The sequence below is a fragment of the Giraffa tippelskirchi genome, chromosome 12 (assembly GCF_054371585.1).
Source record: "Giraffa tippelskirchi isolate mGirTip1 chromosome 12, T2T-mGirTip1v1.2.pri, whole genome shotgun sequence".
Lineage (NCBI taxonomy): Eukaryota > Metazoa > Chordata > Mammalia > Artiodactyla > Giraffidae > Giraffa > Giraffa tippelskirchi.
In genome coordinates this window covers 114248107-114272871 of record NC_137286.1, presented here as the reverse complement: position 1 = coordinate 114272871, position 24765 = coordinate 114248107, and the positions used below count along the sequence as shown (strand labels likewise).

The window sequence follows — 24765 nt, the reverse complement described above, 5'->3', positions numbered from 1 at the left end:
GTACAGACTAAGGTAGAAAAGCAGTGTGAACAAAACTCATGGCCCTTTTCAGAGAACATGTTTGAAACAGGATATTGAAAATAAAGTCCATTGGCCAACTCAGGTCTTTTTACCTGATGATGTCAGCAACTATGTCGTGTGATAAAGCTGCAAAATTTTCATGACAAAGAAAAATTCATATCCACATCTTCAATAAATGAAGGAGAAAAAAAAAGTGTCCTTACTCAATTCATATATTCCCATCAGAACCTTTGTAGCTTCTCTCAAACTGTAAATATTGAGAATAAGATCAGAATGAAAGTGGTGTTTCATCAAAATTAATCACTGAAGTTATTACACTGTCACATGTATCCCATATTCAGCTTTTCACACAAAGCTTTGAAGAGCCCTACAGGACCAACCAAATGTAATTGATACAGAATCATTGCTTCACAACAGCTGCAGTAACAAGGTGCTGCAGCTTTTACTTTAATCTACCTTTCTTTCTGAAAGTTTATTATGTTTTTGAATTCATTCTTTGGTAGATCTGGGAGCTATCTTTTTTATGGAAATTAATCTTTTTAGAAGATTTGTACTCTCTTTTTCAAACACTAATACATTCATTCAAGTATCCTATTATTCAGATCCAGCTGGCTTTTATCTGGTGATATTTACTTCAAAAAGCCAAGCTAAATGGTATCATAGATTAATTCTCAGGGCACAGGAAAGCTTTTTTAGAGAAAAAAAAACATGATTTGGTAATTACTTGAAATATCATAATAAAAATCACAGAAAATGTCAAAATGTATTGTATAATCTGTCATAATAGGAAACTTCAAAAAGTTGTTTCATTGAAAATGTGGTATTCTGAATCCATCATAAGTTTTCATTTCAGTCAAACATAACTGGAAAGTTTGCTTGGGGTTCTAATAAACTCTATTATGAATTTTAGGTTTATATTGTTTGTTCACACAAAGCAGTGAAACTTCAAAAGGGACATTATCCACTGCTATCTCTTACATAAATCAAACTGGAAATAAGACACATTTTACAATTCAATTTAAGATCCCACTGAGACAATAATGTTGCAAGCTGTGCATTTTACAAAGTAATATAGTAATGTCTAGTTTGCATTTTTGAAAAACCAAATTAATCACACTTTATTGAATACGTTGGAGCAAACCTAAAATTCATCTATTATTAAAAACTTGTGCAACAAACACAAACTATATTTTATACATAAAGGACAAACTCATTTATTCATTAGGATAAAACACTTGGAGTTTGCATTTTGTAACCATGAAAGAAATGACATTTGCTATGAGGGCTGTTTTGAATTTTTAAAAGCAGTGTATGCATACTAAGCTGCTTGAAAATTTATTTTAACACATTTACCAGGTTTTAAATCATCCAGATACAAATAGAATTTGGCTTGAAAATTTTGGAGTAAGAAAACAAAAATAATTAAAGTAAATGATATGCCCTATAGAGACATCTTACACAAATAAAAATCATATAGTGTTTACTTTACATATTGCAACTTAGTATGTAATTTTATGGTTTTGATAAGAAAAGTAAAACACTCCACAGGCAAAATAAAGGCTTATCATGCTCTGTGATATTATCAAGCTGAAGAAAATAAGTACTTTTTGCATTTATTTATTCAGACATTCTAAATGGTATTAGAAATCAAAGCTTTTATGGCATCATCTAGAAATCATTACCTACATAATATACATTGTTATTTTTGTGACCAGTAATGAGGAGTTTTTGTGAATATAAGAATTGTGAATAGTGAAGAAAAGTGAATAGCAAGAATAGTAGCTGAGGATGGGGTGGTTTTTACCAGCGCATATTTTTCAATGTCAGGATAGTAAACACTGTTTTGCTCTCTGCTGATGTGTATAATAGTCTGTATGATAACACTTATTTAAGGTGCTACAGAATAGTAACATATATTTGGCACAGAATAGAAATAGAAGTATTAAAACACATTTCCAAGATTTAGATTTTCAATAAAATATTAAAGCCAAACTTGTTATGTTTCATAAACCTTATTATTATATCATGACTTGGAGAGGTACTGCTTGGTGAATCTACCGAGCATCCCCTTGCTTTTCTAAGAACTCTACATGACCTATATTCACTGGTAAGCTCTTGCCTTCTCTTAAGAAAGAGTAAGTTATACTTTTTTTATGTGAAAACTGAAAAAGATTAGCATAGTTTTCTTTTAATTGCGGAAAACTCGATAGTATATATATATAGAAGGGTGAGTTTACAAGGGACTGGATTCGGATATGTGGGAGAGTGTGCAGTGTATCCTCACTTGATGTAATTTTTTTGTCATGTCTATCTCTGGAAACCAATTTGTTCTTCAATCATCATCTTAGAAAACCCTAATGATAAAGAACACAGATTTTTTTTTTTCTATTTTATCAGTTTTCCAGTGGCATGAAATATGAGAAGCAGGATTCTTGCCCTGGTCATATCAGTGTCAATGTGGTGGATGACAGAACTTGGGATGATTATTCCCCGTGATGAGTTCCTTTTCCTCCTTCTGACTATCTCATATATATCACTTTAATCCTGTCTCTCCCCTACCCAAGATGATGACCAAACTCATCATCCTGACATCTGAGAATTTTCATTCTCACCTCCCTACCCTACCTAATTCTCCGAGTCCTGATGCTTTCCTAATGCGTACCTTCTCCTCTGGTCAGTTGAACTACCCACCTTTCGTCCACACCCACTGTTCATGTTTGTTTTGCTTCTTTGCACAGCCCAGGCAATTTTTTCAGCTACAAGGGTACTGTTGTACTGTGGGAAGAATTTAGAACCAAGTCAAAATAAGTGTGTTCTGGGTCCAGCTCTTTACCTAAAGGCTTATTGTGACCTCAAGAATTTCATTTAATCATCCTGAACCTCAGTTTCCTCTTCTGTAAAAGGAGAATATTGTGTGATGGTGTCACCTCATCAGCAAAATCTTTCCAATGTACCCTCCTAACATACATGCTTATATGTACACACATCCATTGGGTATATACCAAATTCTCCATTGTCCTTATATGACAGATATGTCATTTAATATGTGGTGTCAGTTTATTTGCTTATTATTTTTTCTGCCCACAATCCAATGAGAATATAAACTACCCGAGAATATTGTATCTGTTTTCTTCACTGCTATATTGTCATTACATACAACAATTCCTGGCATATTGTAAGTCTTTGATATATATTGAACAAAAAATGAATGACTTTTGTGTCTATTTTGTACTATCGCCTTCTATGATTCAAATATATACAGAAAAATAAATTTTATTTTCTGTTCAGTTCAGTTCAGTCACTCACTCGTGTCTGACTCTTTGCGACCCCATGGACTGCAGCATGCCAGGCTTCCTGTCCATCACCAACTCCTGGAGCATACTCAAACTCATGTCCATCGAGTCGGTGACGCCATCCAACCATCTCATCATATAATACTTTATTCCTTTCCTGTCTGCTGTATTTTTTGGCATTTGGCTCTCTTTATGTGGTTATATATTGACATTTAAAAATTTATTTTCTATTTCTATTTTTTCCATTTGATATAACTGCATCATAATCTTAATAGTCCATGGTTTCTTCCCGTTTCCTTTCTATGATTTCCAATATGCAGTATTAACTTGATTTTTTTGGATAAATAAGAACAGGAAATCTTTTTCAAAGCCAGAATTTAAACATGTCAACATTAACCTGAGTAAACGCACACCATGGAGGTAATTTTCGAAAGGGAATTTCACAGGTGAAGGATATTTGACACATTTAAAAATTAAGCCTTCTCTCCTTAAATTCTTATACTTTAAATTTTTTTTAGACTTAAAGTAGATAAAAATATATAAATATACCCAATAATCCCCTGTAGAATCGACACAAATAAACCATTAAAAAACAAATCATTTTTATATCTTTGTTTATTGCTGTGTCTATACCACAATCATAATTTTGTTAAATAGTTCAACTATATGATAAGGTGCAAAACATAATTTGGATTTTTTTGTGAAAAGTAGCTCATTATAATAAGACTTTAAAATAAAATTCCAAAATTTGCCAAAGAGGAAAGTCAGTTTCTATGCAGACCATTTTAACTAAAGGCGGTTCTTCAGTGTTTAATTTGTTTTGAAAAACTGCATTTAGCCTACTAACTGGAGTCTTAAATGGCTGTTTTATATCTATCTATCTATCTATCTATACACATATAATATATATATATTATTGTAGAATAATTGCTTTACAATATTGTGTTGGTTTTTGCGATACATCAATATGAATAAGCCACAGGTATACATATATCCTCTCCCCCTTGAACCTTCCTCCTACCTCTTCCCATCCCTTTAGGTTGAAAAAACAGGAATATAGACCAATGGAACAAGATAGAAAGCCCAGAGGTAAACCCACACAGCTATGAGTACCTTATCTTTGACCAAGGAGGCAAGAATATACAATGGAGAAAAGACAGCCTCTTCAATAAATGGTGCTGGGAAAACTGGACAGCTACATGTAAAAGAATGAAATCAGAACATTTCATGACACCATACACAAAAATAAACTCAAAATGAATTGAAGACTTAAATGTTAGCCCAGGAACTAACTATAAAGCTCTTAGGTAAACATAGGCAATAGACTCTTTGACATATATCACAGCATGATCCTCTTTGACCCACCTTCCAGAGTAATGAAAATAAAGTAAATAAATAAACAAATGGGACTTAAAAGCTTTTGCAGAGCAGAGGAAATAATTTATTATTTTAATTAAGAACAGCATTTAAGAAGGTGTATTTGCCCAGGTGTTAGACCAAGTACATGTAAATGAGAGCATCTGTTGATTTTTGACAATGATCCTAACTTTCTGTATGATGTGAGGGAATGTACATGATAGACCATAGAAATGGTGCCATAGTTTAATATTGAAGGAGATAACTGAAATTATTTAAGACAGATTTTTGTGATCACAAGGAAAAAAACATCACAATATTTTTTTACATTACAGAGTATTTTTGCAATTAGATAGCTATTTATTTTTAAATAATTAAAGACCTTCCTAGAAGATAATTATTTTTAGTAGGTCTTTTTACATTGAAAATATTTAAAATATAATGGCTTTATTATAATAAAGATAAGTAAAGATAACTTGGATAGATATTACCTTTATAAGTTCATGTTTTTTAAATATTCTGTTTTGTATTGAAATATAATCGATATACAATGTTGTGCCCATCTCTGCTGCACAGCAAAGTGATTCTAGTTCTTTAAAAACCTTAGAAGAGATGGCAATTCCATCATTCATCATTTATATTTTAACAAAGCATGTATCTTTTTAACATTAATGCTAGAAAAATTGTTGGAGAAAATAAAAATAATGAATATGACTGATTTATCCAAGTATCAACCTTTGTGAGCTTTTACGAAAATTAACATAAAACTTGTATTTAGCACTTAATTCTGACAACTGAATCACTGGTTCATTAGGTTCATTAAATCATTAAGCCGGTTGTATTCTTTCATATTTTTCATTGGTCACTTTATGATTTTAATAATTACACTGGATAATTTTTGAAATAAAGGATGAATAAAGATTTTTAAATTGTACTTTACATTAACCTAGGAGTGTTGATATTGTCAGAAAGTCAATCCTCATTTCAAAACACAGTTTTTATTTTCCTTCTTCTAATTTACTAATCTAAAAAAATAGTATCCACGTATTCTTGGATAAAGATGAGTGCTTATATTTAATTCCTGAATGTGAATTAAAATTAGAAATAAGATTGTCCATATCACTACTCATCTTTCTAAGTTTTTTTTTTTTTTTCATTGCCAGCAGCTGAAATTATAGTGGTCATTTTGACCTTGAAAATCTCCTACCCTGTCTGCCCATGAAAAACTGATGAAAAGTTCTTTGAGTAGTATGTCTTCACTACATATAATAGAAGCTATGGAAAGAATGATTTGATTTTGTATAGATAGTAGCTTTCAACACACCTGCCATTGGCATGTAATCTACCACTATGATATATCATTTCAGTGGTCCTTCAAATGTGCTGAGTCCCTTGTGATATGTAGTCCCTTGATTTAAAGTTGCCTCTCTCCATAGTGTTCTTAAGGGGGACCTTGTAAATACTGAACATTATAATTATCTGTTACACAATAAGTTGGACTAATGCCATCTTTTCAAACTATGCTTAGTGGTGTCTATTTTGTATATTGTTTCTGTTCATGCTATCTACTTAAATCATAGTTAGGATGGTTAAATCTTTATATCCAATCATAATATTCTATGTTTACTCACCCCATACTAATTGAGGACCCAACATCTGTCAGGCATTAATGTTGACTGTTTTATTAAAAAGAATATTATAGCTTACAAGTAAGTGGGGAGAGTTGAAATTATAAAAGTGTATTGATACCCTCTTGTGTTAGGAATCTATTGTATGTATCATATACCAAATTATGCTTATTACTGCTCAGCTTTCTAGACTTTATTTTCTAAATCATACAGTTTGGCTTGTTTGGGACTTACTCTGTGACTTTCTGTAGAAATACATTTTTAGTGCAACTAACTTTATATTTTCTATATCCTCTTCAAGAATCATGGCTTAATCTCCCATTTTTCAAATCAATGACATCCAAATCTTCCTTACTGGGCATCTGCATATCTGGGCATATCCAAATTTCAGTGCCATATTTTCAGTTTTTGTTGTCAGCCTCATTTGAGTGCTTCTGAAATATCTCCAAGTTTAGAATAGAAAGGATTTTTATTCATAATGAAATCTGATCTTCCTTATAAAGGTGATTAAAACCTTGTATTATGACTTCAGAATTCTGAGATCTAAATCCCAGGGCAAGTTAAGTCAACTTTAATAATACTAGTGTGGATCTATCTCAGAGGTTCTAAAGATGTATTGAGATAGTGCATGTAAAAGCTGAATATACTGCCTGACCCATTGAAAGCAGGTTATACATATTAGGTATAATAATTATCATCATTGACTTGTTAATAACATCACCATATACCTAATTTTTACATAGATACTGAAGTTATCTTTCATATTCTACTCTCTTCATTTCCATTTCTATCCAAATTATACCACATTGTAAGAAGTTTATTTCCAAAAATATCAGACATATTTCCTGTTCTTCATCATCTCTGTCTTGTATTCCAGTCAAAGTATAAAAGTATGTACATATATGCTGTATCTATGTATTTCTCTTTTCTGCTATAAGCTGGCCAAGAACAAAGAGCATAGTGTATTATTTTTGAAATCCACATTAAAGTTTACCACATGTGAATGTAAAAATTGGTCTGGATTTGCAACTTTCAACTCAAAAACTGACAGAGCTAGTCCTACTTTGTTAAATGCTGAGGATACAATGAATAGCAAAAGAGACATAAGCCTGATCTTGTGGCACTTGTGTTAAGAGAAGAAATGTTGGCTTTTTTCTTTAAATAGTAATGGGAAACAATGGAAGTCCTCTAAGTAGGGGAGTGACAATGTAAGATTTGTAATTAAAAGTAATGATGGTCCCTGAATCTAATTACAGCAGCAGATAGAGAAACAGAGTAGAGATAAATTACACAGATGAAATAAACAGGACATGAAAAGAAATTGGACATCAGTGGTATCCAGTGAAAGAGGGGGAGACAAAGATGATTCCTAGGTTTCCGGCTTATACAACTAGTTGGTCATGTCATTCTTTGAGGTTAACTAGGTTTGGGGAGAAGATAATTTAACTTAGCTCTATGCATATGAGAAATATCAAAATTCCCATGAGCCTGCTATCCTACCTGTAAGGGTTTATGCTTTGTGGAAAATTCAGTAGCATTTTTGGCTCAAATATTTTTCAGTTTCAACATGTATAGTTACCAGAGGCAGGATAGGGAGGATAGAAAGAAGGGAATTGGATGAAGGCAGTCAAAAGGCATAAACTTCCAATTATAAGATAAATACTAGAAATGTAATGTAAATATGATCAATATAATTAACACTAGTATTATATATGGAAGTTGGGAGAATAAGTCATGTAAGACCTTTCATCATAGGAATCTTTTTATTTCTATTTCTTTAATTTTGTAAAGGTATGAGATGATGGATGTCCACTAAATTTACTGTGCTAATCATTTTATGACATTTATGATAAGCATTTTATGGCATATGACATTTTATGACATTTGTCAAGTCATTATGATATACATGTTAAATTTTTACAGTGCTGTATGTCAATTATATCCCAACAAAACAGAAGAAAAAAAATAAAATTGAAAATACTATATGAATGACTAAGGGTTAATACTGATTTCAACTTACCATGAGCAACACTTGCTCATGAACATAAAATTGTTAGTATTATATACCATGGCATTGAGTACTCTACTAACAGTATAGAAAGTAGATTACCTTGAGATTTTATTTGATGTAATTGTAAATATATAGGAAAATTTCACTATCTTTAGAGAGGAGAATTTCTAGTTCATTTGTTTGCCTAATGGAAAAACAATTTGATGAGTTAAAATGGGAAAAGGTAGCAATTCACTGACATTGACAATGAGAAAGGTTAAAAGATACAGTTAAACTAGTATGGATACATTATACCAAATTGCTTTACATTATACCAAATGCATTATTTTTAGACTGGAAAGCTTAAATATGTTCCTAATAATGTTATTTCTACACTGTCCATTATAGGATTATAGTTTAACTATGGAAATTAACCAATCTGTTGCGATATCTTAATTTCCACTAAATAGAAATATTTGACTTTGGCTTACAGTCATCCACATCAGCAAGACACCCAAATATTTAGTCAATACAATTAATATGGATACTATTTCTTTCCTCATACTGAGTTCTATGTAACTATTTACCAGTCTGAGTTTGTATTTGTTTGTTTTGCAGGATCTATTTTACCTGGTTAACACTTAGAACATGGTACTAATGAGTCCAAAGAAAACAACAGGATCAAAAAGCAAAGTGTTTTCTGCTATAATTATCTGTCTTCTCCACATTAAGTATTTAAATGTGTATCTTTATAGTAATAGTGTTCTTTCTCTTAAATTGCATCAAAACTTTCTGAAGTGGTATAAAATAAGGGAAAACCCATAAAGTACTGTATTCTTTATATAATAACACATTCTAGTAACTTTCATGTGTCCAAAATTGAGGTTATTTAAAATGGAAACTATTGTCTATTTTAAGTTAACTAATGCTGTTTCAGTTTTACATGATTCCTCAAAGATTCTCAGTGTAATTATTTTTTAATAATGTCTGCCTGTTCTTTAAAACTTCATTTATGTATCCCATCTGACATTAATGACTTGAACTTCAGCTTTGGTTTTACAATTTGTTTCTTATTATTGCAAGTTCAACAGTCATTAGCCATAGTAAATTATATTCAAGCAAAATTTTAAAAAAATAAACAGTTCTGATTTCCACTTTTCTGTGTGCTACTTTGTGCAGAACATTAGCTTTTGGTACTTTTGACAGCATTGTGAATTATGCAAGGCAAAAAGGATCTCAACTAGTTGAAATGTAGCTAATATCATAGTTCTGATGAGTCTAAGAACACTGGTAGCAACTGATAGCACCATTATTATATTATCACCATTGCATATAAAATAAAATGTTTCAAAACAGCTCTGCATTCAAAATAAAGTAAAAGGTAAAATAGAAAACTACTTGTATGGCAAGAGTTTTAAACTTCTAGTTCACAAATATGTAACACTCAGAGTTAGGTTTACTTTATGACAGATAACTAAAGAAAATGTCTAATTATTTCTGGAAAAGAACATATTTTCCTAAATGACTCATATTTATTGACAGTGGGATAGTTAGAATTCATGAAAATATTATTCTTTCTCTGCAAGAAAAAAATGCACTTCCAAATCAAACAGGCTATATGTGCAAATATAAATTTTAGACTCTGGAAATGTCCTACTCTGTGGGTATTATAGCAATACCAATTAGGAAGTGTTTGTGCTGTTTTTCTGCTAAACCACTATCCTTAAACTGGAACGTTTAAAATTGTGCCCCAATTAATTGTATCCTTTACAGATTGCCTCTTCCTCATTTTAAAATAAAGCAATTTGATTAAGTTGAACCAAAACCCAGATGATTTAAGTGTTTCTATTTTCTAAAGTATATGACTTAGCTCAGATCATTATCTATAAAAACGATTTAAAATATTACATTACAATAATTCGTGACAGAACTCTGTCTCCTATTTATGCAAAATACTTGCATGCTGACAGGTCACATCACACTTTTTATTACAGTGAAGTTTATCCTCTAAAAGATAACTTGTTTATTCTTACCTACTTCTGAAGTAAGAGCTAAACATCTTCAGCAACTGAGACTAGCATTTACTTTTCCTTGGTAGTCTTGATTCTTCTGTTAAGATGGCGTTGACATCCTTCTAAGTGGTCTCCAATGGTATGGAGTAAATGCCTGCTCTAGCCATCATCTTCATTGTAAACGGATCTTGACAAAGTCAGGTTCCCGTCCAGACTATCAGCATCACTCACTAAGCTGTGGTGTGACCGTTAGTCCCTTTGAGACTTGCCTCCTTTATCAGGGTCAGCCTGTGGGAAAATCTGAACAAATAGTTACATGTCAACTAGGTATAAAAGAAAATAACATTTAAATATACTTTTACTCTTTTAATGCATGATAGTTTCAAAGACATTTCTTTTTTACAGATCACTTTAACTTTGTGTTTGATTATTTTACATGTGCTCTGTCCAAAGTTCATTTAAAAATATGGTGACCTTCTCTTTTGGAACCTATTTCTTATTAGATATGTTTAAGATTCAATAATAAATATAATTATTTGAGGTAGGATTTTAATTACTACCCCTGATATATATACCCAAAGTTTTCTTTCTTTTTTTTTACTTAAAGAGAAACAGTAATAACATCCTTCTCCAAAACATTTTTTCTTTCCTATCTAAAAGTTGTGTTCTAAAAAATGATCCTTATTTCATTAATGATTATCCCCACATTTAATCATTCTTTATTTTTTACTAATGTAATCTTTTTTCTTTGAATTTCTGTCTTAGTTTAGTTGGTAATTTTTAAAGTTTCAGTTGATTTGTGAAGTAACGTTTCAAAAATTGAGCATTCATATTTCTTTACTTTTATTTCAGTTTTTTTAATGAACCAGTTACTAAAATTCTATTTAGAATACAGTCAAGTTTGTGGTTAGTTCTATTGAATAATCTAAGTAACAATATATGAAATAGGAATTTTCCTATGGTTACGCACAAGACAAAAGGACCGAATACACTTCACTTTTAAAAAAGTGAAAATCAATCAGTACTTACTAATAGCAGCTGAACCAAAGTTGCTACCTTAACGATCACTCCAGACTCCACAGATTTCCTCCTCTTTCATTTATAGGAGAGGCTGACCACCACGGGAGAGGAAGTTTGAAAAAGAAAAAAAAAAATTTGTAGTGAAAAGACAGAACCTAATGGAGGCCACTGTGACTTAGTGATTTCTTATGAGGGTCCTTTCTCACCACCAAGTGCTGGGAGAGGAGAGAGAATTATTCAAGGATTACAGATACCTCCAGCTCATTTCATAGCTGAATGTCTGCTGTGGCTGAACTATTTTCCGTACATGTTTGAGCAGGGGGAGAGAGGATTGAGGAGAGGTGGCAGAATAGAGAGAGTGGACATCATCAGAACTAAAGAATACACATCAGGAGAAGGGCCTTAGTATCAAAAGACCATGAAAATAGAAAGACCAGAGATAAATCCACGCACCTACGGATGCCTTATTTTTCACAAAGGAGGCAAGAACGTACAATGGAGAAAAGATGATCTCTTTAATAAGGGGTGCTGGGAAAACTGGTCAACCACTTGTAAAAGAATGAAACTAGAACACTTTCTAACACCATACACAAAAATAAACTCAAAATGGATTAAAGATCTAAATGTAAGACCAGAAACTATAAAACTCCTACAGGAAAAGATAGGCAAAACAATCTCTGACATAAATCACAGCAGGATCCGCTATGACCCACCTCCCAGTGTAATGGAAATAAAAGCAAAAATAAACAAATGGGACTTAATTAAACTTAAAAGCTTTTGCACAACGAAGGAAACTATAAGCAAGGTGAAAAGACAGCCTTCAGAATGGGAGAAAATAATAGCAAATGAAGCAACTGACAAAGAATTAATCTCAAAATTATACAAGCAGCTGATGCAGCTCAATTCCAGAAAAATAAATGATCCAATCAAAGAATGGGCCAAAGAACTAAACAGACATTTCTCCAAAGAAGACATACAGATGGCTAACAAACACATGAAGAGATGCTCAACATCACTCATTATCAGAGAAATGCAAATCAAAACCACAATGAGGTACCATCTCACGCCGATCAGAATGTCTGCTATCAAAAAGTCTACAAACAATAAATGCTGGAGAGGATGCTGAGGAAAAGGAACCCTCTTACACTGTTGGAGGAAATGCAAACTAGTACAGCCACTATGGAGAACAGTGTGGAGATTCCTTAAAAACTGGAAATAGAACTCCCATACAACCCAGCAATCCCACTGCTGGGCATACACACCGAGGACACCAGAATTGAAAGAGACACGTGTACCCCAATGTTCATCGCAGCACTGTTTACAATAGCCAGGACATGGAGGCAACCTAGATGTCCATCAGCAGATGAATGGATAAGAAAGCTGTGGTACATATACACAATGAAATATTACTCAGCTATTACAAAGAATGCATTTGAATCGGTTCTAATGAGGTGGATGAAACTGGAGCCTATTATACAGAGTGAAGTAAGTCAGAAAGAAAAACACCAATACAGTATACTAATGCATATATATGGAATTTAGAAAGATGGTAACGATGATCCTCTACGTGAGACCAGCAAAAGAGACACAGATGTAAATGACAGACTTTTGGACTCTGTGGGAGAAGGTGAGGGTGGGATGATTTGAGAGATTAGTATTGAAACATGTTTATTACCTTACGTGAAATAGATCGCCAGTCCAAGTTTAATGCATGAGACAGGGTGCTCAGGCCGGTGCACTGGGACAGCCCTGAGGGATGGGATGGGGAGGTAGTTGGGAAGGGGGTTCAGGATGGGGAACACATGCACACCTATGGCTGATTCATGTCAAAGTATGGCAAAAACCGCTATAATACTGTAAAATAATTAGCCTCCAATTAAAATAAATTAATTAAAAAAAAAAGACCATGACATGTTAGGGAGCTTAGAAGAGCACAAAGCTGAAGAAAGTTTCCATTGTCAAGGACCTATGCAATTAGGAGGTCTTCACTGGATGACCCCGACAAATGATCAGACATTACATACCAAGGGATACTCCTGATTTAGGTACCTGCCATGTGGGAGATGTCAGTGACCAATAAGCACAGCCATAGGATGACAGTGTGGGCAGAACTTGAGCAGGGGCCAGTTGGATGGGAGAAGACACCTCCCTTTTCTTACCAGGAGAAGGGAGAAGAATGGATGACAAGCTGTCCAAGCCCCTCTGATTTCCAACTACCTAGGTTCTGGGGCTAGCAGGTGGTGACGGAAAGGAGGATTCAGAGAGTAGTGTAAAATAGAACGGATTTTTGCATACTCAAAATCTGCTCAAGTTTATTAAGGAGTAGAAGAGGGAGCCTTGACAGAGCATATTTGAATGCCATAATTGGAGTGAAAAGTTTATATTTGCATCCATCAGTTCTGTTTGATAATTGGATTATCTTTAGAGTAGAGATAGCTTCAAAATTTATGGGTTTCTTCCCAAAGTAGCCTATTTCTCCATATAACCAGATCCATCATAAAATATATATCATATAATACCTAAAAATATAAAATGGAGGCATAGAAAAAAAGCATCTGAGTTACAAAAAAGACTAAGATAGTCCATCCAACTATTTATGTTTTCAGAAAATATAACTATGTTTTAAATTTGGAGTGGAGATGTAAGCAGGGAATCTCCCATACGTGTTCCTTATGAACTTGAATTTCAGTAACACTGAACTACAAAATCAGGGTTCCCACGTGGCTTGGTGGTAAAGAACCTGCTTGTCAATGCAGGAGATGTGGGTTCAATTCTTGGGTAGGGAATATCTCCTGGAGAAGATATAATGGCAACACACTCTAGTATTCTTGCCTGAAGAATTTCCATGGACAGAGGAGTCTGGTGAGGCTACAGTCCATGGAGTCACAAAAAGGACACAACTTAGCGACTAAACAACAATAAAACCGTAAAATCATCTTATTTATCCTTGAAAAATACACAGCTTTTACAGGAAAGGAAAACTAAACACTCACAATCACTTTTTGTATATAAGTTCCATATATTTGCATATATGTAATCACAGATATATTCTTACTATCAGTATAATTAAGCAGAGTAAATAGTTTCAGATTATATAAATACATAATAAATAGCTTTTAGCTAGAGACAAAATTGGTAATCAGGTGTTGATTTCAATTTTTCCTCTTGCATCCATACGCCTACTTAATCTGGTTGTGGTAAAATGGTACATTTGCTAATTCTTTATCCACCAAACCACACACATTAGGAGTTGGCCTGCCTGATGCTTGTAGTTACACTACTTAATTTCATCTTTAATAGCTGTCTGTGTGTTCTGCTGTCAGTCAGAGTACAGATGTATTTCCACCTGTGTAAGCAGGTGTCTAGCCTGAGATTCTCCCAGTGCTTCTCCACAATCTGTGTTTAGGATTAGGTATGGGAGATTGTCTCTCCCTTTGGTTCTTCCTCCCACAACACATTAAAATATACATATGAGGTCTAAATAATCAAACAGAAGATGTGCTGAGCCTTTTCACAAGCTCATGACCACTTTTCTTGGTTTGGAATCATTTTATACATTTATCAAATGTCTGAGTTTCTGCACACTTGCCTCCACTCCATATTATAGTATATGTTCTTGGAGGATAATAGGACTAGATCAAGGTTTATTTGTACTCCAGTGTAAAATCAAAGAAATGGTGGGATTCCACTAGAATGGAAGAGGAGAGAAGAATCAATTCTTTTCTGTTTCTCTCCAACTCCCCTTACTACGTTGGGCTTCCTTTGTGGCTCAGCTGGTAAAGAATCCACCGCAATGTGGGAGACCTGGGTTCGATTCCTGGGTTGGGAAGATCTGCTGGAGAAGGGAAAGGCTACCCCCTCCAATGTCCTGGCCTGGAGAATTCCATGGACTGTATAGTCCAGGGGGGTGCAAAGAGTCGGACACGATTGAGTGACTTTCACTTTCACTACATTAGGACTTTTCTTATATAGGAAATCTGCTGTCTCCTGTAAGTTTTCATTCAGACTTAATAATAAACTTTAATCTCAAAGATATATATGCATATGCATGTTTGTGTGTAGGCTCATATGTAGATACTGGCTTATATCATTAAATATATTGATTTAAAGCAAAGCAGTTGAAAATTATGCCTTCAATAACTATGGGCATGTCTTATTCTGAAATGGCCTATTTTCAATCTTATTTATTCATGCTAATAGAGGAGCAGGATGTTATAAATTATGCAAAAATCACTTACAGCTGACTTGGTTATATATTGTATATTTTTCATCAGACTTAGTTGCTTAATTGTTTGCTCTATTTATTACCCAAATGAGTTAACATCATTAGTATTTAACAAATGATGATTGGCAGAGATGGCTAGGAGCATTTTATGTAGTGAGAAAATCCAATCTAGTGTTATAAACTTGCTATGGAAAATTCACATATGGATGATTGATATTTACCTTTACACAAGGATTGATAGCCCATGATCCAAAAGAGATGTGGAAATAGGTAGTATTTTGTCTATAATCTCTTATCAGGATGATTTAATCAGAATTTTAACTTTATATTGTATACCTTGATAATGTGAAAAAATAGAATTATAAGTGCTTCTCTATGGATTTGACAGGGAAACTGAAGTATATTTCGAAAATGTCTTTTTCCCATTTATTAACTAGTAATTAAGATGTAAATAAAAGAATTTAGCTCAACTGAACAGAGAAACAAAAATAGGTGATAGGTATAAGCAGAACTCAAATTCAGTCCAAAATAATGAATGTGAAAAATTTTCCCTCTTTCATTTATTAGTTAATTAACCTTGAAAATGCGATCTAATGTGAAAATGTAACCCTTCGATATTTTAAATGAAATAGAAAGAAAAAATAATTTATTATATATAAATTTCCAATGCAATTTTCATATTCAAATATTTATTCCAAAGCATTATTTCTATATCCAAATAGTTGGTGTTTATCCTTTAACCTTTATTTTAACTGATAACATAAGAAGTAAATAAGTAATGAAGACTTTTGTACATACTTTGATAATGGCATTATAAAGTGAAAATGTTTCAAATGTTTTATCACTGAATATTTTATTGACATAATATGTTCAAAATTTATATACTTATAACTTCATGTTTGACTAGGACCTTGGTATAAAGTATCGAAAAGTCATGAGTAGAGAAATAAGCTGTATAAATTTGTGAAAATAGAAGTGAACTTTTATATCATAATGTTGTAGCAAGTTGGAGAAATTTCTCTTATGTGAGTCATTTTTGTATGAAGCTATAAACTTCCTTTTTTTTCTTTTTTAAGCCAAAAACTGTCATGGTTTCTTGTAAAATAATATAGATAAGAAAGATATTCATTTTAATTGATTCTTTTCATTGTTTAATAAAATTGCTTTGTTTGATTGCTGAAGAATTTGAATTGAGTCTTCATTACCCACTTCTGAACAATTTACTCTAAGATCCAGACAGTATTGAGCTAATGAGTTTGAATTTATATTGAACCTTAACTGTCTTCATGAAGTAAATGGAAAAAAATCACGGCAGTAACTAAGTATTCTTCAATAAAAACTATGTCGTAGACATTTTACAATGAGGCTTTAAATAGAGCTAAAGTGTTTAAATTGGAGTTTTACCAATTTTGCTGTTTATAAGCATATTATATGAAAAGATGGTTTCTTTTCCTTTTTAAGAAATGGAAACTCATAAACCAACAGGGATATTACAGAAAATTTCTTTCAAGTGGGTAGTTTGTATATTCAGTAGATTCAGTTAAGCAATAAAAGTTAAAATAATTTAATCTGAGAACATGCCTACATTAAAATGATATATAAAAATCTTTCAAGGAGTATCCTATTAAGTGTTTCAAGATTCTCTTGATCCAAAACATTGTAACAATTTTAAAATGTATGCTCTCAAATGCACTGTTCTGACTTCGGCATTGGTATTGCCACAATTATAAACTTGTTTCTCTGTAATTGAAAACAGGAGATGTTGATACGCATATATTTAATTTATTGCTTCGATATTATTATCTTTTGTAAAGTGATCTTTGGGTCCTCTGTATTCTGTCTAATCAAGTTAGGCATTTAATAATTCCATGTTTAGCATTTGCCATGGAATTAAGTTAGGAAACTTAACTCTGAAGGGTGACTAGGATTCCATTAAGCAAGGATAACTTTGCATTCTATAACTATCACTGTGATTCAGGCTCAAGAGGTAATGAATTCTCTAGGTATATAATAAAGTCAATTTTATATTAAGATGGTTCATCAAACAGTATTAAACCCCACAAATAGGCTACTTATTGTAGAAATGTCATTTTTCAAAAACTACATTCAAGAAATAGAAAAACAAAAGGAAAATATGGTTTAGGAGAGATTTACCTACTTGAGCTTATTTCCCAAGAAATCACTTAGCCACTTTCCAAATGTGATATGTTTTTTAAAGCATCATTTCAAATTAGTCATTAGAAGATTTGGAATAATATTGTAGACAAATAATTTATATTCATTCCCCACAGGCAGCAGTGATGGTTCTTGGGATAAAGAAACACTGTACTCTTCCCCACCCCAGGGATCTCAGGCTTCTGTTACCCACCCCCGCATACCTGGAGTGCATAGCCTTCCAGTTAGTCATCCTCTCCACCATCTTCAGCAGAGCCACCTTCTGCCAAATGGTACGATGGCATTTTTTAAGCACTAAAAATAATAGCGATAAAGAAAAAAAAAAAGTAATGATCGGATAGTAAAATATAGGGCATAGTTGAAATGTATATTACATTTAGATAGTTAATTATGATAAAGAAAACCATAGTGTTTAAAACAAGAATTAGACTGATCAGAATAATGTAGCAAAAAATTAATTGTTTGTATTAAAAACCAATGAAGAGTGGTGAGTGATGAAACATGGCACCAAACTGGTTAGTTTTTACTATAATTTCCCTGAGTGATAAATGGACATTGTTGCATACAAAGAGGACAAATATTTTTCCTTTGACTGTCATTATTAGAACATTTTTAAATGCTTCCATTTTCAATGATTATGTTCTTAACCATTTTAATTAAGGAGATATACTATGTTTCATCATTCTATTTGTATAGAGAGATGATGATACATGTGTATTTTTTACAGGACTGGAGCTTCCTTTTATGATGATGCCCCACCCTCTAATTCCTGTCAGCCTACCTCCAGCATCTGTCACCATGGCAATGAGCCAGATGAACCATCTTAGCACCATTGCAAATATGGCGGCAGCAGCACAAGTTCAGAGTCCCCCATCCAGAGTTGAGACATCTGTTATTAAGGTAATTGTTTAATTATACGACTGATTTGGTCAAAACCAAGGTCATCTTAAGTCACCACCACTCAATCCATTTTTCTTATTCCACAAGTAGTTCTAACTTTAAAAAGCTAAGTGATATAGTAATAGATTATAAGAAAACATCACTTATAGTAATTAGAACCATGGGTACAATATTTAAGCAGGCTAGATTAACTTTAAGTTCTCTATTATATCTACTAAGAGGGAGATGAACATAGGGTATTAAATGATATATTTCAAATTTTGTCTATGTGCTTGTAAGTATGGTTGTGTTTGTGTTCGTGGGTATGTGTGCATATTTGTGTTTTGTTATGAGCCTTGAGGTATGGAAATTAACATCTAATTTGTTTTCAGAAGACCACAAGGGTTAAATTATGTTTCTGCCACTTAACTAGCTCTGTCATCTTGATTTAACTTGATCTTTCTGATTGTTTCTATACCTAAAAATGGATAATACAATGTGGATATAAAAAACCAAATGAAATAATAAAATTGGAAGTTTTTTGTAGATTAAAAAATAAACAGGAAGTGGAAGATAACATTATCGTTATACAAACATCACGTATGTAGGTATGTACACAATTCTCTGACTCTCTCTGTATATGTGTGTGGGAGGTATGTTTATACTTTTAAATGTGTGTGTATCTGTATGTACTTTTTCATTCATATTGCTTTATAATGTATTTTTAAATCAAAGTACTTTAAATGCATTGACAGAATAGACTATTAATTTTTGAACTAAGTAAAAGACACCTCACACTGCATTATCCATATTTGATATAAATATTATCCTGTTTTTCTGAATATAAAACATGTGAGTTTAGGGGAGTCTCTGGAGCATGTTTTACATAAATGACCTTGTTACAATTTTTATTCATTGCTTGTGGGAATGCAGAATTTAATGCCCATTTTAGTATACAGTTTGGTGGTTTCTAATGAAACTAAACATGCTCTTATCATATAATCATATGATTTTTACTCAAAGGAGTTGAACATTGATGTCTACACAAAAATTTGCACATGGACATTAATAGCAGTTGTTTTCATAATTGCCAAAACTTGGAAGCAACCAAGATGCCCTTCAGTAGTTGACTGGGTAAAAAAAAAAATTGTGTATATCCATCTGCTATGACTTTGTTTTTTACCATTTGTGACAACATAGATGACCCTGGAGGGTATTATACTTAGTGAAATAAAGCAGACAGAGAAAGACAAATACTGTGGTTTTTCACTTTTATTTAGTCTTAAAAAATAAAACGAACAAACACAACAGAAATAGATTCACAGATAACAGAAAACAAACTAGTGGTTACCTGAGGGAAGAGGGTTGGGCGAGGAGCAAATAGGTGAAGGGGGTTAGAGGTACCAAACTATTAGGTACAAATAAACATGCAACAAACATATGGTGTACAACACAGAAAATATAGTCCATATTTTATAATAACTTTATATGGAGAATAATATATAAAATATCAAGTTGCTATGATATACACCTGAAACTAATACAATATTTTAAGTCAACTGTGTTTCCAAAAAATAAATTACCATTTATTAAATGGGTAAGCCATGGTTCAATAAGAGATCATATGAAAAAATGAAATAGAGAAGTTTATTAATCATAGGGCCTGGAGGAAGTATTGATGCTTGGCATGCCTCCAGAGACCAGACAGGGAGGTTAAGATGGAGTACAGACAGAGAGGGCAAGGCAGGACCTGAGGCAAATGCCTTATCCATGGATAAGTACTTTGAGGTTTCCAAGCTAAGGTTGGATTGGTCGATTCAAACCAAAGAGTAGGGTTTTGGTAAACCTCTCGGGATCTTATCTAAGAAGACTGTTGACCACAAGGGCTATTGAGGAAATCATACCAGGAACTTACATTTGTTCATTACTCTGGTATGCACTAGCATGAAGGGGCTAGTGTCAGTTTAAGGTCCCTGCAGCCCACTTGGTCAAAGAAAAATGGATGCTGAGGCAGTAATAATAGGGTACTCCCTATTATTAGCTGAATTCTCACTACCATACAAAGGAATGTTATTAAGAGCTAAACAGAAATGAGCTATCAAGCCATGAAAAGAAACTCAAGTGCATACTGCTAAGTTAAAGAAGCTAGTTTGAAGAGGTTACGCACTATATGGTTTCAAGTGTAGGACATACTGGAAAAAGTCAAAACTATGGAGATCCTAAAAACAGTAGTTCACAACCGTCCAGACCATAGACGGGAACCAGTACATGACCTGTTAGGAGCCTGGCCACACAGCAGGAGGTGAGTGGTGGCAAGTTAATAAGACTTCATCTGTATTTACAGTCACTCCTCATCACTCACATTACTGCCTGATCTCAGGAATACAAACTGGGGGCTCCCACCTATTCTGCGTTATAGAGAGCTGTATATTTACTTCATTATATATCACAATGTAATAATAATAAACATAAAGTACAGAATGAATGTAATGTGCTTGAATAATCCCTAAACTATCCCCAACCCCATCTGTGGAAAAATTGTCTTCCAAAGAACTGGTCCCTGGTGCTGAAATGTTGGAGACCACTGCTAAAAATATCAATGGTGGCTAGTGGGTGGGAGCAGGGGATGAATAGAGAATGGGGAGTTTTTACGGTTATGGAAATGCCCCGTATGATATTGTGATGGTTTTAAGGTATTATTCATTTTATAAAGGTCTCATTTTATTACTTACATAAAAAGTTGAGTAATACGCAAATAGGAATTTTTTTACATAATAGTGGCTCTGTAAACAAAGAGGAATGGAATCCCTGTCTCTTATGTCTCCTGCATTGGCAGGTGAGTTCTTTACCACTAGTGCCACCTGGGAAGCCCCAAACAAAAATGAGCTTACGTTCCTTATGTAATTTTCAGAAGTACCCTTACCAGACAAAAATAACAAACAATATCATAAGAGACCCAGATGAACTAATAAAATATCCTTTCTTGATAGAATTCCAGTGAATGCTACATTATTATTAGTCAAAGAACTGAAAGAGAACTTTTTCTAATCCTGAGTGACTTTTAACTACTAGATAATTTGTTAATTTGTTAATTTGTTAATCATAGTATCAATTCAATTTACAATCATTTCTGGTAATAGTTATTACCGAGAACATAGCATTCTTATCGCCTCACTCATTTGAAGCAGTGTTTAGAAAACTCTCATTATACATATTAATTAAAATTATTTTAGAGGAAATTTTTATTTCCCCCAAAGAAAATGTTTAACTTTAATGTCATATCAAATAGTGTGGGGCCAAGTGGATAATTAGAATATAGCCTAAGTTTGGTTGCCTGAAAAGATTCTAAATATAAAGGCCAATTAAAAGTGAAATGTTAAATACCAAAGAAGATTTACCTGTATTGGAAAAAAAATGATAAAACAAGAAAAAATAGGGATCCTCCCTATATGGGAATGTGCTAGTTACATTTTTTGATAGTAATGATAAGAATTAAAGTTAAAACTCAACCTAAATGAAAATGGCAATAAGAATTTATTGAATAGAAGAGAAGCAAAAATACAGCTCGTAGTGTTACATATACATATATTTTAATTGTTGTCCTTTTCTACTAATTACAAGAACCACAATGATTTTCTCATAAATTTAATTTGAAAATGTTAGTACTGCTTCAAGCACTAGAACAAAGTCTACAAGCTGCTGAACTTGAGTAAATCTACTCTGCTGCCGATTTTTGTAATGGACTATGAGTTAAGAATAACTTTACATTTTTAAATGGTTAGAAAAAAGTCAGAAGAAGAAAACTCTTTTATAACGCATGCATATCGTATGGAATTCAAATTTTGATATCCATAAATAAACTCTTTGGAACGTAGACACAAGCCAGTTTACATAATATCCATGACTACTTTCACATACAGAGGCACAGTTAAATAAAGTATTTGCTAGCCTGCTCTTTACAGAAAAAAAATGGCCAATCCTTGAGTTTTGATTAACACAAACCCATGTGAATCTTAGGCTGTGGTTAATTGAAGCAGCACAAATTAAACTCCCAAACGCTGTAGAGCAATAGGACTTGGCATTGAAAGAAAAGAAGAAAAGCATTGAGGAAAAGAAAATTACATAGGTGAGGACAGTTCCAATATGACACGGTCATATGCTTTAAATGAAAGCCTCCAAGACAGAGTCTGCTAAAGTATTGAATTTAGATTTTCTCTGGTTGATTGTCTTGGACTACTGTAAATATTAGTGCGATAACTTTGAGGAGGGAGAAAAAGAACATATAATATTTACACACTAGTAATTATATATTAAATCCCTAATAGCTAAAAGTCTGTAAGTTTATATCAAATTACTACAAGTTCTGTTTTAGTCTATTATGTATCAGATTGAAATCCATGTATGTTTATTGTTTAATATTCACAGAATATGAAGCATAGAGGCTTTGAATATTCAGTTCAGTTCAGTCGCTCAGTCGTGTCCGACTCTTTGTGACCCCATGGACTGCAGCACACCTGGCCTCCCTGTCCATCACCAATTCCCAGAGTTTACTCAAACTCATGCCCATTTAGTCAGTGATGCCATCCAACCATCTCATACTCTGTCATCCCCTTCTCCTCGCACCTTCAATCTTTCCCACATCAGAATCTGTTCAAATGAGTCAACTATTCGCAACATGTGGCCGAAGTATTGGAGTTTCAGCTTCAATATCAGTTCTTCCAATGAATATTCAGGACTGATTTCGTTTAGGATGGATGGGTTGGATCTCCTTGCAGTCCAAGGGACTCTCAAGAGTCTTCTCCAACACCACAGTTCAAAAGCATCAATTCTTTGGCACTCAGCTTCCGTTATAGTCCAGCTCTCACATCCACACATGACTACTGGAAAAACCATAGCCTTGACTAGATGGACCTTTGTTGGCAAAGTAATGTCTCTGCTTTTAAATATGCTGTCTAGTTTGGTCATAACTTTTCTTCCAAGGAGTAAGCATCTTTTAATTTCATGGCTGCAGTCACCAACTGCAGTGACTTTGGAGCCCAAAACTATAAAGTTGCCACTGTTTCCACTGTTTCCCCATCTGTTTACCATGAAGTGATGGGACTAGATGCCATGATCTTTGTTTTCTGAATGTTGAGCTTTAAGCCAACTTTTTCACTCTCTTCTTTCATTTTCATCAAGAGGCTCTTTAATTCTTCTTTGCTTTCTGCCTTAAGGGTGGTGTCATCTGCATATCTGAGGTTATTGTTATTTCTCCCGGCAATCTTGATTCCAGCTTGTGCTTCATCCAACCTGGCACTTCACATGATGTACTCTGCATATAAGTTAAATAAGCACAGTGACAATATATGGCCTTGACATACTCCTTTTCCTATTTGGAACCAGTCTGTTCCATGTCCAATTCTAACTGTTGCTTCCTGACCTGCATACAGGCTTCTCAAGAGGCAGGTCAAGTGGTCTGGTATTCCCATTTGTGAATAATTTTCCACAGTTTATTGGGATCCACACAGTCAAAGGCTTTGGCATAGTCAATAAAGCAGAAATATATATTTTTTCTGGAACTCCCTTGCTTTTTCGATGATCCAGCGGATGTTGACAATTTGATCTCTGGTTCCTCTGCCTTTTCTAAAACCAGCTTGAATATCTGGAAGTTCACGGTTCACGTCCTGCTGAACCCTGGCTTGGAGAATTTTGAGCATTACTTTACTAGCATGTGATATGAGTGCAATTGTACAATAGTTTGAGCATTCTTTGTCATTTCCTTTCTTTTGGATTGGAATGAAAACTGACCTTTTCCAGTCCTATGGCCACTGCTGAATTTTCCAGATTTGCTGGCATATTGTATGCAGCACTTTCACAGCATCATCATTTAGGATTTGAAATAGCTCAACTGGAATTCCATCACCTCCACTAGCTTTGTTCGTAGTGATGCTTCCTAAGGGCCGTTTGAGTTCACATTCCAGGATGTCTGGCTCTAGGTGAGTGATCACACCATCATGATTATCTGGGTCATGAAGATCTTTTTTGTACAGTTCTTCTGTGTATTCTTGCCACCTCTTCTTAATATCTTCTGCTTCTGTTAGGTCTATACCATTTCTGTCCTTTACTTACTGAGCCCATCTTTGCATGAAATGTTCCCTTGGTATCTCCAATTTTCTTGAAGAGATCT

The 24765-nt window shown here is 33.6% G+C and overlaps 1 protein-coding gene across 7 annotated transcripts in view; it reads left to right on the top strand.

Annotated features, from left to right (window-relative positions):
* Positions 1 to 24765, top strand: part of DACH1 (dachshund family transcription factor 1) — a 456626-nt gene that overhangs the window by 290835 nt on the left and 141026 nt on the right. For 3 of the 7 annotated variants that reach the window (XR_014070377.1, XM_081546703.1, XM_081546702.1), the window contains exons 4-5: positions 17837 to 17992; positions 18448 to 18620. The exons of 2 other annotated variants lie outside the window; for them this stretch is intronic. Coding sequence is in view for 4 of the 5 variants with exons in the window: in XM_081546703.1 (XP_081402829.1) it covers positions 17837 to 17992; positions 18448 to 18620 (329 nt within the window). In the remaining variant the exon portion in view is untranslated. The remainder of the gene's footprint in view (positions 1 to 17836; positions 17993 to 18447; positions 18621 to 24765) is intronic. 2 more of the 7 variants (XM_081546705.1, XM_081546704.1) reach the window with 1 other exon arrangement.